This window comes from Cricetulus griseus, chromosome 2 (assembly GCF_003668045.3).
Source record: "Cricetulus griseus strain 17A/GY chromosome 2, alternate assembly CriGri-PICRH-1.0, whole genome shotgun sequence".
Taxonomy (NCBI): domain Eukaryota; kingdom Metazoa; phylum Chordata; class Mammalia; order Rodentia; family Cricetidae; genus Cricetulus; species Cricetulus griseus.
The window spans coordinates 132,684,087-132,711,269 of NC_048595.1; the positions used below are offsets into that span (position 1 = coordinate 132,684,087).

The following is a 27,183-nucleotide window of genomic DNA, read 5'->3' on the forward strand; positions in this document are numbered from 1 at the left end:
GCCTCACCCTCTCTGGGGAATAGAAAAGGGATGGGATTGGGGTCATTGGGGAACAGGGGAGGAGGGGAAGGAGAGGGAACTAGAATTGACATGTAAAACAAAATTGTTTCTAATTTAAATTTACAAAAGAAAGAAGAAAATAAATAAATACAGGGAAGGGGTAAGTAGAGTAAAATAACAGTAATGATGTCTGAAAAGTCATAAGGGATCATACTTTTAACTTTCTATCAAATGTATCTATAATACATATTAGTCAGTGTAGGCATATATAATTGAAATTCTCCCATCTGGGCTGACAATGCTCCCCTCGAGAGCCTTATACTCTCCAACAAAAACCTCAATACTAGGCATGAGAAGCCCTCTTTTCAGTTGTTGTTAAGGTTAGCCAACAGACTCACAAATATTAGAGGCTAATGCTTTTGCCATTGGTGACTCCCCTAAAGGTGAATGGTGAGACTCTATTGCTGCAGATACCATGTACTTCAGACAGAGAAGCCAGAAGACCAGACTTTGACACACTATAAAGGCCTCCTCCTTGATGACTAGCTTTCATGATACCAGAAAGATCCATAGATGATTCTGAGGGAGGGGGAAAAAACCAATAGTCCTTCCCAGCTAGACTGTGCTTTTTAAAAGTGTTTTAATTGCTATTACATGTATATTATTTATTTATGTGTGTGCATGTTATACATGGAAGTACATATGTTGCCAGTGTATGTGTGAAGGATAGAGAATAATTGGCAGGTTATTTTTTCCTTCCATAGTGTGGGTCCAGGAATGGAAGTCAGGTCAACCTTGTCACGAAACATCTTTAGCCACTGAGCCATCTTTCTGGACCTAGATTTTTTCATTTCTACTTGTTTGCATACTTGTTTGTGTTTGCTGATTTTTTAATTGGTTGGTTTGTTTGCTTTGTTTTGTTGCTAAAAGCTTTCTCTGGCATAGATGTACAAATTTGTTTAAGAAATTTGTGAAGAGCACCTGGATTATTTTCAGTTTAGGGTTATTACAGATAGGATATGAACATGAGGTTTTCTTTTGCTGAAAATTAGTTACATGGCAATTGCCTGTTTACTACTATTGAATGAAAATGCCAAGCTCTTTTCCAGACTGGCTATACCATTTTATATTTTGAATAGCAGTGTATGAGATGGAAAGACTATTATTTTTCCTTATTTAAATTGTTTTTGCAAAAACTCAACTGGTCACTTTTAATAGTGCCATGTGTCTCCTGCCAGTCTATCCTTAGCAGCAGATAACAGACCAAATTCACAGACTGACTAGCATTTGGTTTGGTTACTCTTTTGCCCATGAATATGCAATTCATAGTGATATTTCAGTGCGTTTTGAATTTTCCTTTTCTAATGGCTAAAAACATTCTTTCTTGTGTTTCTTTGTTATGTGTGTGTTCTCCTCTGTGAAATGCAAAATACTATTTGCCCATCTGATGATGAGATTGCTTTACTTTCTTACCATTGAACTTGAGGGCTCTTCATATGTTCTAGACGCTAGATCATTGTCAGATATATAGTCTGTAAATATTCCACTGTGTAGCTTGCCTTTTCATCCGCTTAACACAACATTTTACAGTCAGTTTCAGATTCTGATCAGGTTACAATTTATCAGTTTTCCTTTCATGGACTGAGCTGTTGGTTCAAATTTAAGAACTGTTTGCTAGCCCTGAGCCCAGGGTTTTGTAAAGCTTTTATAGTTTTATGCTTTCCACTTTGAAGTCCATGATCTGTTTTGAGTAAATTTTTATGTAAGATGTGAGGTTGAGGTTGAAATTCATTCTTTTGCCTATGAATATCCAATTACTTCAGCACCATATGTCAAAAGTGCTATCTTTACTTCTTTAAACTGCTTTTGCACCTTTATAAAAAAAAATCAGCTGGTGGCTTTTTAATGGTGATATGGGTATCCTGCGAGTCTGTCCTTAGCAGAAGATAACTGACAGCAATCAAGAGTATGGCAGTGACCCAGTAAGCACAGATGTCTCCATGAAAACATGAATGCTAAAAAAAGAAGGGAAGTTATTACCAGATGCTTGCATCTTTAGCAAAGTTGCAATACAGAGAGACAGACTTCCAGTACAGCTGCTTTTGAGCTGCAACACTGAGCAGCAACTCCTGTGACTCCTTCTTGTTCATGGCTAGCCTCCTTTCAATAGTCATTAGACATTAGACCCGTTCATCAGCTGAAAGTCAAGTTATTTAAATTTCACTGCCACACCCAGACACCTTCACCATTGTTTGCAGTTTGGGTCTTACATTTCACTTTAACTCACTTTTTCCTCCCAACTCTATTTAAAACAAGGAAAAGATGCGACTAAGAATGGCTCTCTCCTTTTTTAAAATTAATTTTTATTTAAATTAAAATCAATTTTATTTTACATACCAATCCCAGTTCTCTCTCCCTCCCATTCCCCTTGCCCCTACCAACCTCCCATCCCATCTCCCCATCTACTCCTCAGGGATGGTGAGGCCTCACATGCAGTATCATCAAAGTCTGTCACATCATTTGGAGCAGGGCCTTGGCCCTGCCCCATGTATCTAGGCTAAGAGAGTATCCCTCTATAGAGAATGGGCTCCCAAAGCCCATTTGTGCACTAGGGATAAATACTGGTTCCACTACCAGAGGCCCCATAGACTTCCCAGGCCCCCCAACTGACACCCATATTCAGGGGACCTGGTTCTATCTTATGCAGGTTCCCCAGCTATCAGACTGGGGTTTGTGAGCTTGCTCAAATCAGCTGGTTTCTGTGAGTTTCCCCAGCCTGGTCTTGACCTCTTTGCTCAGCACTCCTTCCTCTCTACAACTGGATTCAAGGAGCTCGGCTCAGTGGCTAGCTGAGAATCTGCTTCTTCGTCTATCAGCTCCATGATGTCATTTAAGGTACTGATCAATCTCATTATAGGGGAAGGGCATTTAAGGTAGCCTCTCCACTATTGCTTAGATTCTTAGTTGGGGGTCATGCTTGTGAATCTCTGAACATTTCTCTAGTGCAAGATTTCTCATTAAACCCATAATGGCTTCCTCTGTTAAAGTATATCTTTTCTTGCTCTCCTTCTCTGATCTTCTCCCAACTCAACCTTCCTGATCCCTCATGTTCCCCTCTCCCTCCCTTTCTCCCCTCCTCTTTCTCCTTCCTCCCTCCTCCCTCTCCCCATGCTCCCAATTTACTCAGGAAATCTTGTCCCTTTCCCCTTCTGGGCTTGGGGAGGAAACCGTGTATGTCTCTCCTAGGGTCTTCCTTGTTTCCTAGCTTCTCTGGTGGTATGGATTGTGGGTTGGTTATCCTTTGCTCTGTCTAATTAATATCCACTTATGAGCGAGTGCATACCATGTTTACCCAAAGGATGCATATTCATACCACAAAGACATCTGTTCAACTATGTTCATAGCAGCATTATTTGTAATAGCCAGAATCTGGAAACAACCTAGATGCCCCTCAACCAAAGAATGGATAGAGAAAATGTGGTTCATTTACACAATGGAGTACTACTCAGTGGAAAAAAATAACATCTTGATATTCACAGGCAAATGGATAGAACTAGAAGAAATCATCCTGAGAGGGGTTCTCTCCTTTAAATATAGGTAGTAGTGCTCTCACCCTTTCTTCAGTATTATGCAGGATATTCTTGCTATGTTCTTTATCAAGTGACATTAACTCTCTACCTGGATTATAAATGATGTTTCTTACTAGGATGAATAAGTGAAAAGAAACTGCAGATACTTCCCAATCAATCAAGTTATCGCTGAAAACTATTTGCTCCCCACTTAGTTTTAAAGAACTTGTAATAAAAAGGAAACACTCTGATGCCTATTAATCAGAAACTGACACACAACCTGATTCTGCAGGGCCCCAAAAGATGACCACAACCCCAGTTCTGCTCCTCAATCCAGTTCCCCAATATGCAGAGTCAATAGCCTTATCTCCATGGCTGATTATCTGCAGCTCCACTTCTTTCTCCCTGGTCTGATTTCCTTCTGTGCTATTTCTGGTTTCTCTGAGACTCACATGCGATTTTACTTCATTGACTCACAAAGTCTTGATTTCCTTCTTGCTACAAATTGCCTTCATTTGCATTTAGATTATTCAATTGCTCTGAATGGGTCCCCTCCCTACCAGAAGCTCTTCATACATCTCCACTAGCAACCCTATGAATGAAACCATTGTTATCACCACCAACTCCTGCTTCCATCCCCAGACCTCAGCTACACATCCTGCTGCCAAGGCAATGACAAAAATGCTTCAAAGAGATTCATATTTGCTTTAGGAATTGGGGTTATTTAAAACCCCTCATGAGACCTTTTTCTTGATGTTCTCTGCCTCACTCTAATTCATTCTTAATGTGGGGAGACTTGTGTCAGAACACAAGACATCCTTCCACCATGTTTAGCAGTGATGGGGGTTATAGTGCCTTAACAGCAGGGAACAGAACCTCATTTCCTCTCTGGGTATTTCTTCTGTGTAGTAAGTGCTTCTGAACAGAGATTGGTACTCCAGGAAGCTTTTGCTTAGTTAATAGGTGAGTAGACCCACAGCCTGAGAAGACTTTGTGATGTTCAGCATCTACCAGCACTTTTCTGTGTTAACAAAACTCTCAATGTCTTCCCCAGCATCCTCCACCTTTTATACCTCATCACCTTTTAAATTATTTTCCTAGTGCATTAGCTTTCTGTTGCTGCAGTAAAACACCTGAAAAATATCAACTAAAAGGGAGAGAATACTTATTCAACTGATGGTTTCAGAGGTTTAAGCTTATGATTGATTGATCATTGCTTTAGGGCCTGAGGGCAGCATGCCGAGAAGCTGCTCAAATTCATGGCAGTGAGGAAGTGAAGAGAGCAGGAAGGGGCTAATGTCTCAAAGTTCTTTCTAATGCATGCCTCAAATGATCTAACTTCCTTCTACCAAACTTCTCTGTCTGGAGTTTCACTGCTTCCCAATATTGCCCCAGGCTGGAGACCAAATCGTTGACAAATGCCCTTTGAAGGGCATTTTAGATCCACACCATAATACCCAGTGTCAATGGAAGAAGCCACCCTTTTCTCTTCTTGGGGCCTATAGAGGATTTCTCTTTCATTTTAGTCTTCTGAGATTTATAGCACAGATTAGATGACTTAAACAACAAAAATCTATTTTCTTGTAGTGCATGTAGCAAGAAGGCTAAGAGCAAGGAAGGTATCATCAAGGTTGGTTCCTAGTGAGGGCTGTTCTCTGGCTTGAAGAGGTCACCTTCTTTCTGTGGCTCAAGATGTCCTTCCTTCTCTGTGCATGCAGAGAGAAAATGCATTCTGCAATCTCCCCTCTTCTTAAGGACTTCACTTAATGTCCCTAAAGAACACATCTCTGTATGCAGTCACGTTATGGATAGGGGCTTCCAATTTCAGCCCATAATGTATTCTAATAGGGCAAGTTTTAAAGTTCATTTTTAGATTAGCATGCAAAGCATAGGGCTTCATCTTAGCATTTACATTCATATCATTAAAGCTGTTTTAAAATAAAGAAAACTTTAAGATACTTTTAAAAAGTATATAAGTAAAAACAAGTGTAAGGGTTTAAAATGAAGAAGAATAATATTAACTAAAGAAATAACAAGGTAAACACAGAGTGTTTACCTTCTTGAACCAAAGAAAATATGATAATGAATCTGTTTAACAAATGTTCAAGAAAAGCATATTTAAAAGGTACATCAGAACATCCCCAAGACATTGCATTTCAGAAACACTAATTAATGTTGCCAGGAATAGGGTACCCATGTTCTAATAGGCAGTCCTACACCCATGTACATACAGGCAATACCAAATAGACTCAGTGGTTCTACTGTTTGATTATTTTATCTTATTCTATTTTGTATGTGTGAATGTTTTGCCTGCGTGTATTTTGTGTATATTTTGTGTGTCTAGTGTCTGTGGAGGACAAAGAGGACACTGGATCCACAGGATCTGGGATTAGAGATCATGGTGAGTCATCATGTAGATCCTGGGAATCAAACCTGAGACCTCTGCAAGAAGTGCTCTAAACCACCGAGCCAACTCTCCTGGCCCAACAGTGAGGTTTTAAAAAGAGGACATGAAGGGAAAATTGTTTGGGGAATATTAGGAAGTTGAAGGGAGGGAATAGGAGAGAGTATTTGAGCAGATACAGTATATTTGTGTATAAGATTCTCCATAATAATAAAGAAATAAATGTATTTTTAAGTAAATCTTAAAGTGAAAAGTCACCCTACTTGTTCCTTGCCATTGCCTGAAATTTAACCTATATTGAAGTGAAATATATCAGTATTAACAATCTATGTGGCAAAGTTTTTACTTGTTACTTTGAAAGAGTTATGTAACTTTTAATTGGGTTAGTCACAATTATGGGCCATTACTAAGTGATTCACAAACAAAAATCACATCATGGACATAAAATCCAGCATTTATGGAGTAATAGAAGCAATATTCTAAAGAGTAGGTCCTTAAAGGGGAAACAGGAGAGAGAAGCCTTGAAAACATAATAGTATCATGGTGTGTTCCAGCTAGTTCAAGAATAATTTAGGCTAGGAAAGCAATGGCATAATATACATATGTGCATTACCATATGTATAAACTAATGTGTACAAACAATACCATATGTATAGATGAAATGTTATCAACATTCCAGAATCTTCATAGCACTTAGGGGTGAATGTGAGAAGGGATTGGCTGTTATATTTGTAGTCATAAAATTTGTTAAAAATTTGTAGACTTTATGGTAAATAGCCAGATATTTTAGTAAAAATCAGAAACTTAAGTCATTTCTGACTTCTTTAATTCAGAAATGTAACCCCCTCAAAGCAGGTGTTTTTTAACCAAATATAGCTTTTGAGGGCAGCTATCTAAATTTATCTTTATTACTCAAATAGGACATAGGAAAGATACCTGCTCCTCTCTCTCAATAAGATTCCAGTTAGAATATCATTCTGTTCACCTAATTCTTTTTTGTAACTCAATAGCAGCTTTCAAGGGAGTTTAACCACCTGAGATTTTTGAAAAATTACAGAAGGCATTGAATTGCTTTTTGAGAGGAATCTACCAAGGTAAAGTTTGCAAAAGTCAAAGTTTAGTCAAGATTTCATTAAAGAAAATAAATACTACTGTCAAACAAGCTTCAAATATAATGAATCGAATCTAAACTATTATTTGAAGAGCAAAGGTATGTTCTGAGTGATTTTTTTAAACAAAATGCTTAAGGATGTGGAGAAAATGACAAAATTTGGTGGCCTTACAAGTTTTCCTTACCAATTATCTTAAATATCACCAATAAAAGCTTCCTTGCTAAAAATTAAAATCCTCCTGCCCTGCTTTGTGTGCAGCCTAAAACATCACTGACCTCCGTTTTCAAACTTGGTGACATTTCTTTCTTTTATACCTAACTTTCTATTTGCTGCTTCTAAGTTGCTTATTTTTATGTCAGCAAATTCCAGGGTGATAAATCCCAATTTTTTCTTGCTCCGTGTAACTCTTACTAGTAATCTCACCTACAGAATAATTTTCACCATGTCTTCTAGACCAGTGGTGCTCATATCAACATCTCTGGCTCAGTCCCCTCTGCTGATACTCAGACTCAAATCCCCAGCTGCCTTGTATATGGAATGTGTTTAAAGAGATCGTCGTTCTTAATTCACACCTCCACTTTAACATACACTGAACATACTTCTCTTACAACTCCATCCTAGATGCCCATGTGGAGTCACAATAATACCTGCGGCTAACTCAATTAGTTTCCTAGGGCTATGATAACAAATGAGCACAGATGAAGAAGCTTAAAATAACAGAACATGATTGTCACAGTTTTGGATCCAGAAGCTGCAAACCACAGGTGATGAACAGGTGTCTTCTTGGAACATTGAAGATGAGCTGGTTATAGGCTTCTCTCTCTCTCTCTCTCTCTCTCTCTCTCTCTCTCTCTCTCTCTCTCTCTCTCTCTCTCTGTCTCTCTCTCTCTGTCTCTCTCTCTCTGTCTCTCTCTCTCTCTGTCTCTCTCTCTGTGTCTCTGTCTCTCTCTCTTCTCTCTCTCTCTCTCTCTCTCTCTCTCTGTGTGTGTGTGTGTGTGTGTGTGTGTGTGTGTGTGTTGCTCTCTCTGCTTGTGGTTTCTACTGGAAATCCATCAATCCATGGCATTTCTTAGCTTGAAAACAAATCTCTCCAACTTCTGCCCCATCACCACGTGAACAAGTGGACTCTCTTCAAGCTATTCTTCCTCTTTATCACAACTAATTTTTTTCAAGCATATTTTCTAAAAGAACTAATTATGTCCTCTTGTCTTAGAATTCTGTTGTGGTTTCCTACACATGTCTACTGACGTTTCAATTATCTATAATCTGGAAGTCTAGGTTTAAATATTTATTTCACTCTACAGTTCTTTGCTCATGACAACATAGATGAACAGGAAAACATAATGTTAAATAAAATAATTTGAATACATACAATGAAATGCACATGTTTTCATTGGAGTGGAGATTCAAAGAATTCATCTTGTAAGAAGTAGATAGAATAGTGACCATTGGGTTAAGGACACACAGAGAAATTGGACAACAGATCTCCAGACATGATTTTATAGGAGAAACAACTCCTAATTACCTATACATCATTGGAAAACTACAGTTTACAGCCATTTGTTAATATTGTTATGAATAACTAGAAGTTTAAATGTTCTGAACGGGAGAAATTAAAGTGTTTAAAGAAATTACAATGGAAGAAACTTCATTTTAATCATTACAAATTACATACACACATTGAGTCATTGGTGTACCCCACAAATATGTACAATTTCACATGTAATAATTAAAATAAATAAATGAAACAAAAAACAAAACCTAAAAAAAACACCTTTAATCATTCTTTTGGGTTCTTGTACAACAGCAACCTTAAACTAGAGAACTTTACTAATATTTTACTTTATTTTTGTGTAGATGTCTGTGTATGTGTGTGTGTGTGTGTGTGTGTGTGTGTGTGTGTGTGTGTGTTTATACATGAAATCAGGTGCACAGAGGCTAGAAGACAGTGTCAAAGTCCCTGAAATTGGGATTACAGATGGTTGTGAAGCACCCAAATCAGATCCTCTGGAAGAGCAGCTTGCACTCTTAATAGCTGAGCCATCTCCCCAGCTCCTCTTAAACCTGATATGTCAGTACCTCATATAAATGAGTTTTTCTTTCCTATCTCATCGTCCACAATCAGCTACTTCCGCATTTCAATGCTTAAGGCATGAATCCTGTCAACTCCAGTCTTGTTAAGATCCACTACCTGGAAGGCAAACCCCTCTGAGACATGTCATTTGTTCAATTTTAAGCTATGAGTACACTTCTGATTGAATTGAAGAAATGAGGAATTATAATTTTACCCATTTCCATCAACTTCTTAAAGTGATTTATCTCTGCATCTTTATTTTTAAAAAGTTGAGACCACTCAATTGTTATCATTGATGCTGCTAAGCCAGATGACCTGAGTTGCATCAGAGAGACCCACATGAAGATAGTGAACCAACTCCCACTAGCTGTCTTCTGACCTCAACATGTGCGCCCTGGCACATGTGCGCGAGCGCTCGCGCGCACACACACACACGTACATACACACACACACACACACACACACACACACACACACGAGAGAGAGAGAGAGAGAGAGAGAGAGAGAGAGAGAGAGAGAGAGAGAGAGAGAGGAGAATAAAAAGTCTCAAAATTGGAATCTAACTAACTAATACTTTATTCCTCTCTGTAGGTGCATAAGTTTTAGCAGTCTCATGCTTCTAAAAGAAGCTCTAAGAACATTTGTTCTTCTGTGATTATTTATTAAAAAGTGTAAAAAAACATTTTCCATTTACCAAATCTTTCACTACATATTTACAAGGATGGATTTTTAATGTACAATAAGACATATGGGCTGGAGATTTCAACATTGGCATTATTTCCTCCTTTACCCTTACGCATCTTTACTCCTTGAAATGTGTGTCTCTTGGTCTCCATCTGCTTTTTCCATTTAGTCACAAAATAACCTAAAGAGAAACATATCCATAGTTTCTATCTGTACAAGGACAGAGAAGAAGGGGAACAAGTTATCTGAAAAAGAAGCAGGAGAAAAAGAAAAGAAAATGGACTGCCGCATTAATGTTGCAGCCAACACACCCAAAAATATGTACCAGTGCAAATATATTTGACATGTGTGAAATACTAGCATACTTTCTAATTCTATTTCCATAGTTTGCCCATAAGGTACATTCACACAGTATAAACTGGTGTGATTATGTAGCAATTCCACAGTCAGTTGGGGCTTATAGATACATCAGGAAAGGAGAAATATTCTCCTCAGATCTCAAGCTTGAATTAGACATTTTGACAGTTTAAGTACCTGACTTTATAATTAATGACCCAACAACACTCAACTTTGCTTTTTATAGAATTTTAAAGCATTGAAGCAAATCAAATGAGGTCAAACAAAAAGTAAGAAGCAGCAGGTTTGTTGAATAAGCATTCATTAAAAAATCTATCTTGTCCTCAGTCTCCAGGACTATAAAGAAAGGATGCTGCCCTTGACCTTGAGATTGTAGTTTAGAATGATTCTGTCTACATAAGTTGCTTGAAATATCCCTTGAACTGATGACCGTCAAGTTCTTGCCTTCAGAACTATATTTTTAATGCCCCCTCGATAACACAAATATGATCCTATTACTCAAGATCCTGTGGGCACTTTGAACTGAATAGACACACCAAAGTAAGTGCTCATTTTTTTTTCTTGCATGCACAACAAATATCTATATTATGGCTTATGTCTTAATGCCCCTGTGATGGTTTAATGAAAATGCTCCCCATAGGTTCATAGATGATGGTACTATTAGAAAACGTGGACTTGTAAAAATAGGTATAGCCTTCTTGGAGGATGTGTGCCACTGGGGGTGGGCTTTGAGGTTTCAAATACTCAAACAAGGCCCAAAGTCTCTCTGCCAACCCAAATCTAGAACTCTTGGATTCTTCTCCAGCACTATGCCTGCCAGTATGCCACCATGTTTCCCACCATGACAATAATGTACTGAACCTCTGTATGTGTAAGCCAGCCCCAATTAAATATTTTCCTTTATAAAAGTTATCATGGTCATGGTGTCTTTTCACACCAGTAGAAACCCTAACTGAGACAAAAAATACCCTGCATAGGTTCCGTGTGAAAACCTGGTTTCTAAGTGGTAGCACTGTTTTGGGAAATTGTGGAACATTTAGGATATGGAACCTAGATGGGAGAATTAGGCCATTAGGAGTGGGCCTTGAAGGTTCTACTCACCTCTTACTCTGGTGTGATCTCTCTTTCTCTCGTTCAATCCACTCAAAAAAGCCATAAGCTTTGAGCTCTGAAAGAAGCATGAATTATAAGGAATGAAAATCTGAGAGAGAGAGAGAGAGAAAGAAAGAAAGAAAGAAAGAAAGAAAGAAAGAAGAAAGAAAGAAAGAAAGAAAGAAAGAAAGAAAGAAAGAAAGAAAGAAAGAAAGAAAGAAAGAAAAAAATCTGGGCATAGTAGCACTTGCCTTTAATCCTAGGACTCAGGAGGCAAAAGCTGTCAGATCTCTGTGAATTGAGGCTAGCTTGGATTACATAGTGAATTGCAGAGAGACTCTGTCTTCCCTAAAACACCAAGAAAGAAAGAGGAGGAGAAGGAGGAGGAGGAGGAGGAGGAAGAGGAGGAGGAAGAGGAGGAGGAAGAGGAGGAGGAGAAAGGAAAGAAGGAAGGAAGAAAGGAATAGAAGTTCCTGAGAATGGGCTTACTGGAGCATTTTCTTTAAGTAGACTGAACACATTTCCCATTTGCAATTTGAAACCCCTTGTCAGACAGCAGAGGAGAGACCATGAGCAGATAGTTACAAAATATACTAGCTTACTTTCAACTTATACTCCATAGTCCTATGCTTCTGTTTTTTCCAGAATGGAAGTTACTTAAAAGATGTCAGTTGAATTATTTTTCTCTTGTTGTACAACAAATCACCACGAACTGAGGCTGACACCATCTCCTCTTTATCAGATCCAGTTTCCTGGATCAGAAACCCCAAGGCTTGGCTGTACTCTCTGCTAAAAGTCTTCCAAGGTTGAAATCAAGGTGGCAACCAGTCCAGACAAGGACTTGGTGAGGAGTTTTTGCAAAAGAATCTACTTTCTTTTTTTTTTTTTAGCTTTTTTTTCATTTTTTATTTGAATTAGAAACAAGATTGGTTTACATGACAATCACAGTTCCCTTCTCCCTCCCATCCTCCCCTACCACACCCCCAACTAAAACCCTACCTATCACATACCCTTTCTTCTATTCTTCACCTGACTCAACCTTTCTGCTCCCTCATGAACTCTGCATCCTTCCTCTTCTTCCCCTCTCATTCTTGTAGCTCCATCCCCACTCTTACCATGCTCTCAATTTGCTCAGGGAATTGTGACCCTTTCCCCTTCTCTGGAGGACAATGTTTGTCTCTTTTACGGTCCTCCTTGTTTACCAGATTCTCTGGCAGTGTGGATTTTAGGCTGGTAATCCTTTACACTATGTCTAAAATCCACATATGAGTGAGTACATATCATGTTTATCTTTTTTGTGATTGGGTTATCTCATTCAGAATGGTTTCTTCTAGTTCCATCCATTTTCCTGCAAATTTCAAGATGCCATTGTTTTTGTCCACGGAGTAGTACTCCACCGTGGAAATGTACCACATTTTCTCTATCCATTCTTCAGTAGAGGGGCATCTAGGCTGCTTCCAGTTTCTGGCTATTACAAATAGTGCTGCTATGAACATCACTGAACAGATGACCTTGTTGTATGAATGTGCTTCTTTTGGGTATATGCCTAGGAGTGGAATTGCTTCATCTTGTGGTAAACTGATTCCCATTTTCTTGAGGAGTCACCATAATGATTTCCAAAGTGGCTGTACAAGTTGGCACTCCCACCAGCAGTGGAGAAGTGTTCCCCTTTCTCCACATCCTTTCCAGCATAAACTTTCATTGGTGTTTTTGATTTTAGCCATTCTGGCAGGAGTAAGATGGTATCTCAAAGTTGTTTTACTCACAAATCGAATCCAAGAACACATCAGAGAAATCATCCACAATGATCAAGTAAGCTTCATCCCAGGGATGCAAGGATGGTTCAACATGGGAAAATCCATCAATGTAATCCACCATATAAACAGACTGAGGAAAAAAACCACATGATCATCTCACTAGATGCTGAAAAAGCCTTTGACAAAATCCAACACCCCTTCATGATAAATGTCTTGAAGATATCAAGGATAACAGGAACATACCTCAACATAATAAAAGCAATATTCATCAAGCTGACAGCCAACATCAAATTAAATGGAGAGAAACTCAATACAATTCCTCTAAAATCAGGGACAAGACAAGGCTACCCCTTCTCTCCATATCTCTTCAATATTGTTCTTGAAGTCCTAACTAGAGCAATAAGACAACAAAAGGAGATCAAGGGAATAAAATTGGAAAGGAAGAAGTCAAACTGACTATTTGCAGATGATATGATAGTCTACATAATTGACCGGAAAAACTCTACCAAGAAACTCCTACAGCTGATAAACACCTTCAGGAAAGTGGCAGGATACAAGATTAATTCAAAAAAATCTGTAGCCCTACTATATACTGATGACACATTGGTGGAGAAAGAAATCAGAGAAGCATCACCCTCTACAATTGTCACAAACAACATAAAATACCTAGGGGTAACACTAACCAAAAATGTGAAAGACCTGTACCATAAGAATTTTGAATCTCTAAAGAAAGAAATTAAAGAAGATACCAGAAAATGGAAAGATCTCCCATGCTCTTGGATAGGGAGGATTAACATAGCAAAAATGGCAATCTTGCCAAAAGCAATCTACAGATTCAATGCAATCCCCACCAAAATCCCAACACAATTCTTCACAGACACTGAAAGAACAAGAGAAGATCTTCAACAAATGGTGCTGGCATAACTAGTTGCGGACATGTAGAAGACTGCAGGTAGACCCAAGCCTTTCGCCTTGAACAAAACTTAAGTCAAAATGGATCAAAGACCTCAACATAAATGCAGATACACTGAACCTATTAGAAGACAAAGTGGGAAATACCTGGAATTAATCGGTACAGGAGACTGCTTCCTGAACATTACACCAGTAACACAGACACTGAGATCAACAATTAATAAATGGGACCTCCTGAAACTGAGAAGCTTCTGTAAGGCAAAGAACACAGTCAGAAAGACAAAACGGCAGCCCACATCTGACAGAGGGCTGATCTCCAAAATATACAAAGAACTCAAGAAGCTAGTCTCTAAAACACCAAACAATCCAATTAAAAAGTGGGGTACAGAACTAGACAATTCTCAATAGAGGAATCTAAAATGGTTGAAAGACACATAAGAAAGTGATCAACATCCTCAGCCATCAAGGAAAAGAATCTACTTTCAAACTCATCCACACTATTGTCAAAACTTGGATCCTCACTAGAGCTGACCCTGTTGGTGGAGGCTGGGGTGAGCCAGCCCTGATGGTCTGAGAGTAGGATACTGTCCACGCCCACTCATCTACCATGTAGTGGTGAAAGTGAGTACAAGATGCCCTCTCCACTCATGCCTGATGCCTGTGGCAGGCAAGGGAGCTGACGCTCCCCTTTACCAGTTTCAGAACTCAGGAAAGTGGGCCCTGTACCTGAGCTGGGCAGCATAGTAGAGCTGACCCTATTGACTGGTGTGGGTGTGCAGGTGAACCAGAACCAAAAATGTGAGCTTGGGAGATCTCACATGGTGGCATGGGAGGAGGGGAGAGATGCCATCCCCTCGATGCCTGTGGTGGATATGAGAGGTGACCTGGAGATAGTAAGAGCAGGAGAGCTGTCCCTGACCAGCTTCAGCACTCTGTAGAGTGGCCCATGCACCAAGCCTGGCAACACAGTAGAAATGGCCCTGCTGGTGTAGGTATGGGAAAGCCAACCCTGAGGGCATGAAAGCAGAAGAGCCAGTTCCTCCCCTGTAAGGGGTGAACTAGCCAGGGCAACTAGCCAGAGAGCTCCCCCTGGTCATGAGGACAGGAGAGAGCTGGACAACCCTGAAACTACCCATGTCCAGAACTAGGGTTATGAGTTGGCAAGCCCCAACATCCACCCAATCTGGGATCTGCTGGAACAATAAAGGGGCCTTCTGGCAGATCCATAGCTGCAGGATTTCCATGATACAGGGCAACAACAGGATATCCAAGACGAGTTCCAATGAGGGCCCAGTATCAACAACAGCATAGCAGGAACCAGTGGCCTCGAGCCAGGCCAATGACTTTTTGCAATGAACACCTACCAGTGAAGATAAATGGATAAAAGGGTAAAGTATGTCACACTACAGCTTCCATGATGAGATTTTTCTTTATTTCTTCTTTTTTCTCTCTCTCAAATTTCATTTTATTTTATTTTGGGGGAGAGGGTGCAAGGGCAGAGGGCAGATACAAAGGGACAGGAAAATGAGTGGGAGTGAGAATCGTGATGTGAAAGACACAAAGAATTTTAAATATATTATTCTAACATGTATATGGAAATGCAAAAGAACTAGAATAATGGAAACACTAAACAAATTAATTACAAAAAACCCTCAGATCCTTATAGTTACAGGACTAAAGTCCTACTATTTTCATATTATCAGCTATTCAAAAGTCACAGTCATGGAGAGCTCCTGAAATTCTTATCAGTGATCCCCTTTTGCAAAAATCCCCATAGGGTAGGGAATTTCTTTCTTTTTTGTTTATACTTTTTTCTTTTTTATTTAAATTAGAAACAACCTTATTTTACATATCAGTCCCCCCACCCAACCCCCCTTCCATCCCACTCCCCATCCACTATCCAGTAACTTCCCCTTCACACTTCAAATTTCTGACTTTCTGTTCTTTTGCCACCCAGAGAAACTCTACTTTCAGAGGGTTCAGAGATTCCATAAGCCTTCTGTATCACCTTCTCATCTTGAAGTAAATCATGCACATACCATGTGCTAACTCTAGGAGCAAAGCCCACATGTCCATCATCCCTGGGATTATGAAGTCAAGGTCGCATCTTAGGTCCTGCCTTCCACACCAGCTTTGCTTCTTCTAGAGACAGAACTTAATGGTAGAAGCATGTTCCTAAGGTCCTGTGTTGTCAAGATCAGCCATTTGCTGATTGTAGACTGCAATTTCCTAATTGCATAAGTGCTGCTGCAGCGAGTACCTACCATCTAATTTTTCAATGGCAATCTGTATTCAACCAGAACTGTTCCCATTTTATTTCAGTATATACCTTGTGTTGTTCAATTGCAAAAAGGAGAAATTAGTAAACTTGAATACACAAGGAAAAACTATGTATCTCCACAAGGACTAATTTTCCTTTTTTCCCCCCTTGTTTAGCTTTAAGAACAAACAGCTTGAAAGCTCAATTATAAATGAATATTCTGATGCCCAGCTACACAACCTGGTGGAAAGGATGCGTGAAAGGACTGCCCTCTACAAGAGAAAACTGAGAGAGGAAGAGAACTCACCCTCACCAGAAACTAGCCCTCAAACTGGTCAGCCTTATTCCCTCAAAACACTAGCGAGAAGTTATAAGGGAATGTATATTTGGACAACTATTGAGCTTAGATCCCAGAAAAGCAGATCCTGAGACAATAATTTTAGAAACATTATTTTGGGAGTGATTCAGAGATTTGAGAGTAGCAAGACATGGCCAAGAAGGAAATTAGGCTAAAGGTGCATTAGTGTGACCCCTAGGGCTTGATATAGCAGAAAAGTAAGAGTAACTCCAAGAAAAGAAGAGGAGTTAGGGAGTAGCTCAGTAGCTAAAGTTCTTGCTTTGCAAGAATTAGGACCTGAGTTAAGTCAGAAGAACCTACATTAACAAACACACACACACACACACACACACACACACACACACACACACACACACACTGTGTGGAGCATACTCTTCACTTGAGTACCAAGGAAATGGAGACAATGGAGACAAGTAGGTCCCTGGGGCTCACTGAGCAGCAAGCTTTGCCTATTGGTGACTTTTAGACCAGTGCAAAATTCTGTCTCAAAAAGAAATGCAGAATGTGTTTAAAAAATTGCACCCAACTTTGTCATCTGGCCTCTACATTCATACACATAATGCATACCCATACATACATGTACAGCCAATTACAAATGAATACATACTCACATGTACAAAAATGGATGGGGATAGACACAAAGCTCAGTACTAGAGTACAAGCCTAGCTCGTGCAATGACAGAGGCTCAGTCTCCAACACTAAATAAACAAACAAATAAATAAATAAATACAACAAGAAAAGCACAGGTAAAAGGAAAACTTGATAAAATAGCATTAAAAAGTTAGCACCATGCTAGCAAAGTGTCTGAATTGATAGACTACTTGCCTGGAATGCACAAAGCCCTGTGTTTGATTACTAGCACTGTATAGACCAGGTGTATAATTGCAGCACTGGGGAGGGGAGGTAGGGGCAAGAAACTCAGTAGCTTGAAGCTATCCTCAACCTTATAGCCAGTTTGAAAGCAGCCTGAGATATATGAGACTCGGTCTCAAAATAAAACAAAAGAACAAAAAGTATTTAGAAGGTGGCTCAGTAGGTAAAAGCCACTTGCTGCATAGCCTGACAATCTAAATTCAGATCCCCAGGTCCTATGTGAAAAGCTGAATGTAGTAACATACATCTGTAACCCTAGCACTCCTACAGCAATATGAGAGGCATAGACAAAAGAATCATCCAGAAGTTCAGAGGCCAGCTAGCCTAGAGGGCTAAGCAACAGAAATAAGAGAGACGCTGCCGCAAAGCAAAGTAGAAGGCAAGTCTTGATTCCAGAAACTTGTCCTCTGAATTATATATACAAATGATTGCAGGTGTGCACTCATGCTCACACAGATCGTATACACCAAAAAACATAAGGAAAAGAAGAGGAGAGTATCAGGAGGAGGGACAAGTCATAAGGTCTGGTTGTTCCTGGAGCATATTCTTGACTGCCTTGGAGCTGTGACAACTTGCTCAAGAAAACTTTGAGATGGAATAAAGTATAGGAAGCCCATATAGGATGATCTCTTGGCCTAGACTATATGCAGAAGCCACCAACTATACCTGCTACAAGTGCTACTGTTAATATTAAACAATACCCATATTATACAAAATGCATATTACAAAATACAAAAAAAATAATTAATGGAGAAAAGGAGATTAAAACAGTCACATGATGAAGGGACAATTACCAACATTGTTAGTAATTACAGAAATATGGGTATAAAAAATAAGAACAATGAAGCACAAAAGCAATCTACATTATGACTGATACTTGTCCAGTATTTAAAGACAGTAAGAAGAAAAATGAATGCCTAAGAACAGATAAAAGTCTAATTATAATGAAATGGGATAAAATTGAAGAAGGCTGTGTTTTCAAAGCATACTATGCATTATATAGTAGTTAATGTTTGAGGAGATAAGATTGAAATAAATCATAGTTTGGTAAATATATATTAAAAACAATATTTTGAAACTTGTTTACCCATAACTCAAAGGATACATAAAAAAGATGTGTTGTAACTTCAAAGTAAATCCTGTGGGATGGGAGACATTTGATCTGTGATGCCTTGTGAATTTTAAACTGCTAGTTCCAAAACTTCAGTATTTCGATTCATTTTAGTCAGAATTTTTCATATACATCACTGTTTTATTTCATTTTTGTAAATATTTAGGAGTACAACTTGATGCTTTATAATGCATATGGAAAAATAAAGGCCATTAGTTTAAACAAGAGAGTTTTGCTTTGCTTGCCTGCACAGAGTGGAAGATTTTCAAATATTCTAATTTCATCAAAACCAAATGTTTTGCTAATTAAGCTAAGTTATGTTAACCTGTTAAAATGTTCCCTTTTTTCCTATAAAGTAAAGTCTGCAGATGTATCACCATCACAAGAGAAGTCTAAGCTAAAAGAACATCACCAGGGCATGCTGTCTTGCAAATTCCAGAGGTTACCTGTGAAAGACTACCTTAGAAGAATGAAACTTCCTGGAAGCATAGATTCATACACAGGTACCACTAATGTGAATCCCACTGGACTAGCTGGCAATAACCAGAACCCCTTTGACCCTCATGTACAGAGAGAACTTCAGTTTTTCCACACTTCGATCTATCTTGAAAGCATAATTAAACTGACCTGAAAAAGGTTTGTTTTGCTTTCTCTAATGGAGATAAGAGATAAAATACTCTTGCCTGTTTTAAAACCCAGGCTAGGACTTTTCCTGACCCAAATAACATTTGAAAGGAAAGCCTCAAGGAACTTGGAAATATGCATACACACATATGCATGTATATACATCATATATATGTGCATATATTCTGTCTTGTTCTATTGCTTCGATAAAATAATTACTCTAATCAAGCAGATTCTCTCCTACATCCTCCCAAAGGCAAATGAAAGTAACATGAAGGGACACTGGTTAGCTAAATAGACTGGCTTTCCCTTCTCCCATTCAGGGCCAACCTGCTTCTTAAAGGGTGAAGCCCTTTCTCCTACTTGCCATGGGCAAGCCTTAATTACTGAGTAATAAAGATCCTTTGCTTCAGGAAGACCTCAGCAATGGTATATCTAAATTTTCCAAGATTCTGCTTTCCTGAATCCAAACAGTGAATAGACTCGGTTTAGCCAAAAGACAAAAGGACACTGCCTACTTTTGCTTCTTTTTGTACAGCATGGTGCCTTCAACTCAGGACAGAACTGGGTTGAATTTTTAATAGAAGTTCTTACTACAAATTGCTTATCTCCACAGTATCACTGTTGGGGAGATTATCTCAATCTATAATGTGCCTACCTCGAAAGCTTGAGAATCTGAATTTGAGTCACTAGCATCCGTGGAAAAGCTGGTCTTGGTAGTGCAAATCCTAGCAAATGAGTGGGAGAAAACAGATGGATCCCCAAAGCTTGCTAGCTAGCCAGTCTGGCAAGTAGGTGAACTGGGAGACCATACCTCAAAATTTTGTGAAAATGGCAGAGGAAGACACCCAGTGTCAGCCTCTGTTCTCTACATACCAGTGCACACAAATACTGCTCATTCACATGAACATGTGCACGTATAAGCACACCACAAATACACATAAAGATAGTGCCTCGGTTTGATCAAACTCAGAAAGGAACTTCTTAGAATGCTTGTGTGATACTGTTGGGGTGACCAGTTCTGTTTTGCTAGATCGGATCTATCTCCTGTGGCTCCTGGTTGTCACCATTGCCTATCACTGGAACTGTTGGCTGCTACCAGTGCGTCTCACCTTTCCATACCAAACAGCAGAAAACTGGCACTACTGGATTATTATTGACATCATATGTGATATCATCTACCTTAGTGATATGCTATTGATCCAGCCAAGACTCCAATTTGTAAGAGGAGGAGAAATTATTGTAAGTGGAGTTTGGGGGAAGAGATTGACTACAAAAAAACTAAATTTGCAAGATTGTTTTAGTTAATGTTTGTCTTTCTGTGAATAAAGTTTTGTCGATGTCCGAATATTATTATTTATTTTGGTTTTTGAGAAAGGGTTTCTCTGTGGCTTTGGAGAATGTCCTGGAACTAGCTCTTGTAGACCAGGATGGTCTTGAACTCACAGAGATCTGCCTTCCTCTGCCTCCCGAGTCCTGGGACTAAAGGCGTACACCACCACTGCCCAGCTGATGTCTGAATATTCTAATTCATCTTTCTTTTCATCTTCCTCGTGATATTCTATCTTCTGCTGGATCCATTCTATTGACAAAGAATTCTACTGGGTTTCTATATGACTAAATGAACTTTAATTTTCTAAAATTCTTTTTTTTAGTAACAATGGCTATTATTTATTTAATGTTCTTTAAGGTTCCAGAATGTTTTATGAGCACTATAAATTTTAATTCTTTGTTTTTTAATTTAATTTTTTTCATTTTACATACCAATCCCAGTTTTCCCTCCCTACCTTTCTTCTGCCCCTTACCTCCCCCCATCCCATCCCCCATCTGCTCCTCTGAGGGGATAAGGCCTCCCTTGGGGAGTCAACAAAGTCTAGCGTACCAAGTGGAGGCAGGACCAAGCCCCTCTCCCAACATCAAGGCTGTGAAAGATATCCCACCATAAGGAATGTGCTCCAAAAAGCCAGTTCATGAACCTAGGATAAGTTGGGGGTCCTACTGCCAGGGACCCCCCAAACAGATCAAGCCACAAAATTGCCACCCACATTCAGAGGGCCTAGTTCAGTTCTATGTAGGTTCCCCAGCTGTCAGTCCATAGGCCATGAGCTCCCACTAGCTAGGGTCAGCGTCTCTGTGGTTTTCCCTATCATGATCTTTAACCCCCCTTGTTCATATGATCACTCCTCCCTCTCTTCAACTGAATTTCAGGAGCTCAGCCCAGTGCTTGGTTATGGTTCACTGAGTCTGCCTCCATCAAATACTGGGTATAAATTATATTGGGGTAGTCATTAATCTGATTATCGAGGAAATGCCAGTCCAGGCTCCCTCTCCACTATTGCTAGGAGTATTAGCTGGGGACATCCTTGTGGGTTCCTGGGAATTTCCCTAGAACCAGGTTTCTCCCTAACCCCATAATGGCTCCCTCTATCAAGATATCTCTTTCATTGGTCTCCCTCTACATCCTTCCCCTCACTCAGTCATCTCAATGCCTCATGTTTTCATCCCCAATTCCCTCCCTTCTGGCCCCTCCTATGAGTTTACCCAGGAGATCTTAACAATTTCCCTTTCCTGCTATCCCTCTTAGGGTCTTCCTTTTTACCTAGCACCTCTGGGGTTGTGGATTGTAGCCTGGTTATCCTTTGCTTTGCATCTAATATCCATTTATAAGTGAAATGCATACCATGTTTGTCTTTCTAGGTTTGAATTACCTCACTCAGGATGATTTTTTGGAGTTCCACTCATTTGCCTACACATTTCTTGATGTCATTGGTTTTTTTTGTTTGTTTGTTTTTTGTTGTTTTTTTAACCACTGAGTAATAAATACTATATTGTGTAAATGTACAACATTTTATTTATATATTCTTCATTTAAAAAGCATCTAGGTTGTTTCCAGGTTTGGGCTATTACAAATAATGTTGCTGTGAACATAGTTAAGCAAGTAACCTTGTGGTATGATTGAGCATCTTTTGGGTATATACACAAGAGTGGAGTTACAGGGTCTTGAGGTAGGTTGATTCCCAATTTTCTGATAAACTGACATACTAATTTCCAGAGGAGCTATTCAAGTTTGCACTCCCACCAGCAGTGGAGGAGTGTCCCTCTTGCTCCATATCCTCTCCAGCATAAACTTTCATCAGTGGTTTTGATCTTTTTTTTCCCTTTATTTGTTATACATTTGAATTGCAAACAAGATTGAATTACATTACAATCCCAGTTCCCTTCTAGTGGTTTTGATCTTAACTATTCTGGCAAGAGTAAGAATGTATCTCAATGTCCTTTGATTTGCATTTCCATGATGGCTAAGTATGTTGAGCAATTCCTTAAATGTCTTTCAGCCATTTGAGATTCTTCTGTTGAGAATTCTCTATTAAGATATGTACCCCATTTATAATTGGGTTATTTGGTATTTTGATGTATAGTTCCTTAAGTTCTTTATATAATTTGGAAATCAGTCCTCTGTCAGACATGAGGGTGGTAAAGATATTTTTCCATTTTATAAGGTGTCATTTTGTCTTATTGACAGTGTTTTTTGCCCTACAGAAGCTTCTCCGTTTCAGGAGGTCCCGTTTATTAGTTGCTTCTCTCAATGTCTGTACTACTGGTTTTATATTCAGGGAGAGGTCTCCTGTGCCAATGTATTCAAGGCTACTTCCCACTTTCTCTTCTATCAAGTTCATTGTAGCTGGATTTATGTTGAAGTCTTTGATCCATTTGGACTTGAGTTTTGTGCATGGCAATAGAACATGCCAGCCTCCAGTTATGCCATCACCATTCACTGATGATGCTTTTTTTCTCCATGGTACAATTTTGGCTTCTTTGTCAAAAATCTGGTGATCATAGGTGTGTGGATTAATAGCAAGGTCTTCAATTTGATTCCATTGATCCACATGTCTGTTTTTATGTCAATACCAAGCTTTTTTATTATTGTAGCTGTATAGTCAAGCTTGAAGTCAGATACGGTGATGCCTCCAGAAGTTCCTATATTGTGCAGGTTTGTTTTGGTTATCCTGATTTTTTGTTTCGTTTTGTTTTTCCATATGAAGTTGAGAATTGTTCTTTCAAGGTCTGTGAAGAATTGTGTTGGGATTTTGATGGGGATTGCAAGAATTTCTCTTTACTTACTTCTTCTTTCATATCCTATATTAATTTATGTGTTCAGTTGTTTCTTTGTATTCTCATGAATTAATTAAGAGTTTATTTGTTTTACCTTTGATTTAATTATAGCTTTTATGATTATACTTTTAATTTTTGTATGAAATTTTATCTAATTCCTTTTCACTGGAATCTTCTATGGAGTTGTTATTTTCACAGGGCTCATATTTAAATATGCCTTGTTTAAATATACACTTCTAGATTGTGAGTTGTGAGTCTGGGATTATTTTATTGGTTGAGTATTTACTAACTCTTTTTTTCCAGTTGAAGTGTTTCAATGTCCAAGTGAAACTAGGTCATGATAGATTTGAGGTATTGTTCATCTCTAATGGACTAAGAATGTAGTGCAGTATCTAAATTAGACCCACCTATTTAAGGGGGCACGGTGCCCTATAAAACTGTGATTATAAAATATTCACTGCAGCTACCACAAGTGTTAAATGGTTCCATTATGCAAATATCCTCACAGCTGGTTTAAAAAATCATCTCTTTGTCTTAATTACTTATTAGGGAATAGGAGGATGATAGAGTAGTATTGCTAAGATAAGGTTAGACTTGGGAGGGAAATATGGTAAAAATAGAGATTAGTATTAGACTAATTGAGATATAAATAGAAAGAAGGTAGATAGAAGCAGGGAGTTGGAGTACTGTTAGGATCCACAGAGTTTAGGTATTAGTAAAGCTATGAAATGCTCAAGTTAATAGGTACAAAGAGAAGGGTGTGTGAACAGAATAAGCAGAGATGAAGTAAAAATGAGAAGGATAACTTATATGATATTAATAGGAAAGATAGTGGACAGTACACAGTAAGATGAGTGTAGTCACACCCTCATCTTTTTAACAACTGTAACTTCACTGTACTGACCATATGGAGGCTAGTACACATATGTATATTCAAATTTCACAATTAAATAATATGAAAACCCAAAATTCGCAACCATATTTTATCTATATTTCTAGTGCTCAAGAGCATGTAGCTACTGAACTGTACTGCAGAGATTTCCACCAATTGCAAATTATGCTGGTAGAAAGCCACATGAGACACTGAGAGGCTTCAGGATCTCCTTTGGGAGCCCGGTCACAGGAGAAAGCCATGTGTCTTGCCATTTGCAAATCATAAACCCGTGGTTGTCTTATTTTATAATGAATATCTTCTGATCTATTTCTTTTCTTTCTTGACTTTCCAAATTCATCACATCCCATTTCTCATGATCAAAGCAGTGGCCTCTTTCAAAAGCCAGAATTCTTATCTTTGACAAAGTTTATTCTTCTAGATTTAATCCCAGTTTTGTAATTTCATAGTCAATCCCAATGCTGAAATATAAAACAGAAAAAATGTATTTTCATAAGCATACACCCAAGTGTTAAGCATCTGCTTTTCCGACACTTCCAAGCTAGCCAGCAGAAAGGGTGCCCTCTGGATGTCCACTGTGACTCCCTTATCACTAATCTCAACAAGGACTGCCCTCCAAGATCAGAGTAGGAATGGCCAACTGCCATAATGTATAGCCACTCAGAGTCATATATGTTATTGACTAAGAGAGTAGAGTTCTTTTACCCTGAATATTTTCTTTAGAGTCTTCAGGAAATCTTAAGTTTTCAAAAATAGGAAAGAAATAATTTTACTGACTTTTCTTTTTAAATTTTTAATTTCTGGGATGTGTGGTATGTTTAACTTTTTTCATTGAAAAAATTCTAAAGGCAATAATAGCCAAACCAATAGTAAATATCTATTCATAATATCCCAAGTACAGACTTCAGAGTGTCAGTTCAATTATACCCCAATCTAGGAGCTCACTGGCAGCTTGATGAATGATAAGGATGATGTACAAATGAGAAGTAAACAACACCAGAAAGAAAGAAAGAAAGAAAGAAAGAAAGAAAGAAAGAAAGAAAGAAAGAAAGAGAGAGGGAGGAAGAAAGAAAGGGGGAGGGAGGAAGGGAAGGAAAGGGAAAAGACCCACTAATTACAGCCTCCATTAGATGCACAAATCAATGTTTGACAAATGGAAAATGACAAGATCACTAAAGGGGGACTTTTATTTTCAATTTTCTAAGAGATCTTTGCACACAATAAAGTGTTAAAACACTGAAAAATAATCAATAAAAACACATTCAATGGGCTCTATTCAAAATGCATTACCACAAGCTACACATGCAGAGCAGGAACTAATTGCTTTGTTTGCTCAAAGGAAGTTTAATGGTTCCTTTAATTTAGAGTAGGAAATTTTGGCCTTTAAAAGTTGATTACATTTGGTACAAAGTCTGTGTATACTGAGTTCCCAACCTTAAGACCTTACTATTTTCATCTATACATGCTCTCTTTAAGGTATTCCACAGAAGTGTTCATTCATTTACTACATATACTGGTTAGACACACCTACCTACCTTCTCTACATATACTGTATTATCTTAATACATGCTGCACTAGAGCTAGAAGATGGCAGCATTAATTCTGCAAATATTTTTAGGGAAAACAGATGGAAGTGCAAACAGCCACAGTGAAAGAAACTAGGAAGGTCTGGGCATGTTCTACAACATTTATTCTTAAAGTATTCTGAAAATGGTACTACATAGAGGGATGTCCAAACACCACCACAAACAGCAACAAAAAAAAAATCCTTGTTATAAAAATTCCCTAGCATGTAGCTGAAATTAAGTTAGTAGTGGATATTATTTTATTTATGCATTATATATTATGTTATTTATTGTATGTACCCCTGACATGGGTGCTTGGTTTATGTGTAAAGGTAAGAGTACAACTTGCATGAGTTGAATCTATACTTCCACCACGTAAATTCTGGGATCAAACTCAGGTTGTTAGGGTTACTGGGTTGGCCCTTCACTGCTAAGCAAGCTCATGTGCCTAACACTGGGTATTGGCTATGACACACAGCTACAGCTTTTGATTGATAAACCCAATAGCCACAAAGATCTGTGGAAATGTTTAGAGCCCAACTAACGGCCATATCAGTTAGGTCTTTGGATACAGGACACTGCTCTAAGGACTCACACCTCATAATTACTATCTATAAAAGTGACCTGAAAGGAATCACTCATTTCTTTGTACACTAGATATTTTTGATGATATTTCTTTTATTTAATTTGGATAAATAAAACATAGGTTAACTATAATACATTAGAAAAAAGCAGACCAGACTCAAATTTCACTACTTAAATATTTACTACTAATATTTGAAGAAACTAAATTAACTCTTTTATTGAACACTCTCTTCTACTTGTAAAGTGAAAATAGTTCCTATTTTATAAATCTGTAATGAAGATTAAATGATATGCACAGATAACCTAAGATATAGCTGATAGAAGTAAATTGTCAGATGAATCCAATGAATAAACACCCACACATTTAGCATGTCTTCCTTGTCTCTTTAGCTGTCTTTCTTACCTGACAATAAGTTCCTGAAAGGTGGGAACAGTGTTCTACCCATTTTCCTATCTAACCTTGGAATTCAAAGATATCGAGACAGGTTTATAGTTGGGGATGTATGATAAAACTGGCTCAAGATTTTTTTCTTTGAGTAATTCTTTAACTGCAGCCTCACATAATCTTTCTTAAGTGTTTCTCTCTGTTCTGTTTTAAAGTGTAGAATTGTTAATCAGAGGAGGTAAATAATGGGTAAATACTAACATCCAGTAGACAGCATCCTCTAAGACTATTTGTTAGGATGGGATTTAGCTGTAATTAGCATACCCTTCCTAAAGTAAGCCTCCCCTGAAGAAATGCTGTCTGCATAATAAGCAGGCTTAAAGGAGAGAAGGAACTAAATAGGGTGACATTTTAAAAGTAAGTGCCTAATTGTCACTAGTAAACAGACTGATCCT

The 27,183-nt window shown here is 38.5% G+C and overlaps 1 protein-coding gene across 1 annotated transcript in view; it reads left to right on the top strand.

Moving 5' to 3' along the window:
* Nucleotides 1-27,183, top strand: part of Cngb3 (cyclic nucleotide gated channel subunit beta 3) — a 172,184-nt gene that overhangs the window by 70,606 nt on the left and 74,395 nt on the right. The window contains exons 4-6 of the mRNA XM_027402972.1: nt 16,398-16,555; nt 18,921-19,067; nt 20,222-20,430. Coding sequence (XP_027258773.1) covers nt 16,398-16,555; nt 18,921-19,067; nt 20,222-20,430 — 514 coding nt within the window. The remainder of the gene's footprint in view (nt 1-16,397; nt 16,556-18,920; nt 19,068-20,221; nt 20,431-27,183) is intronic.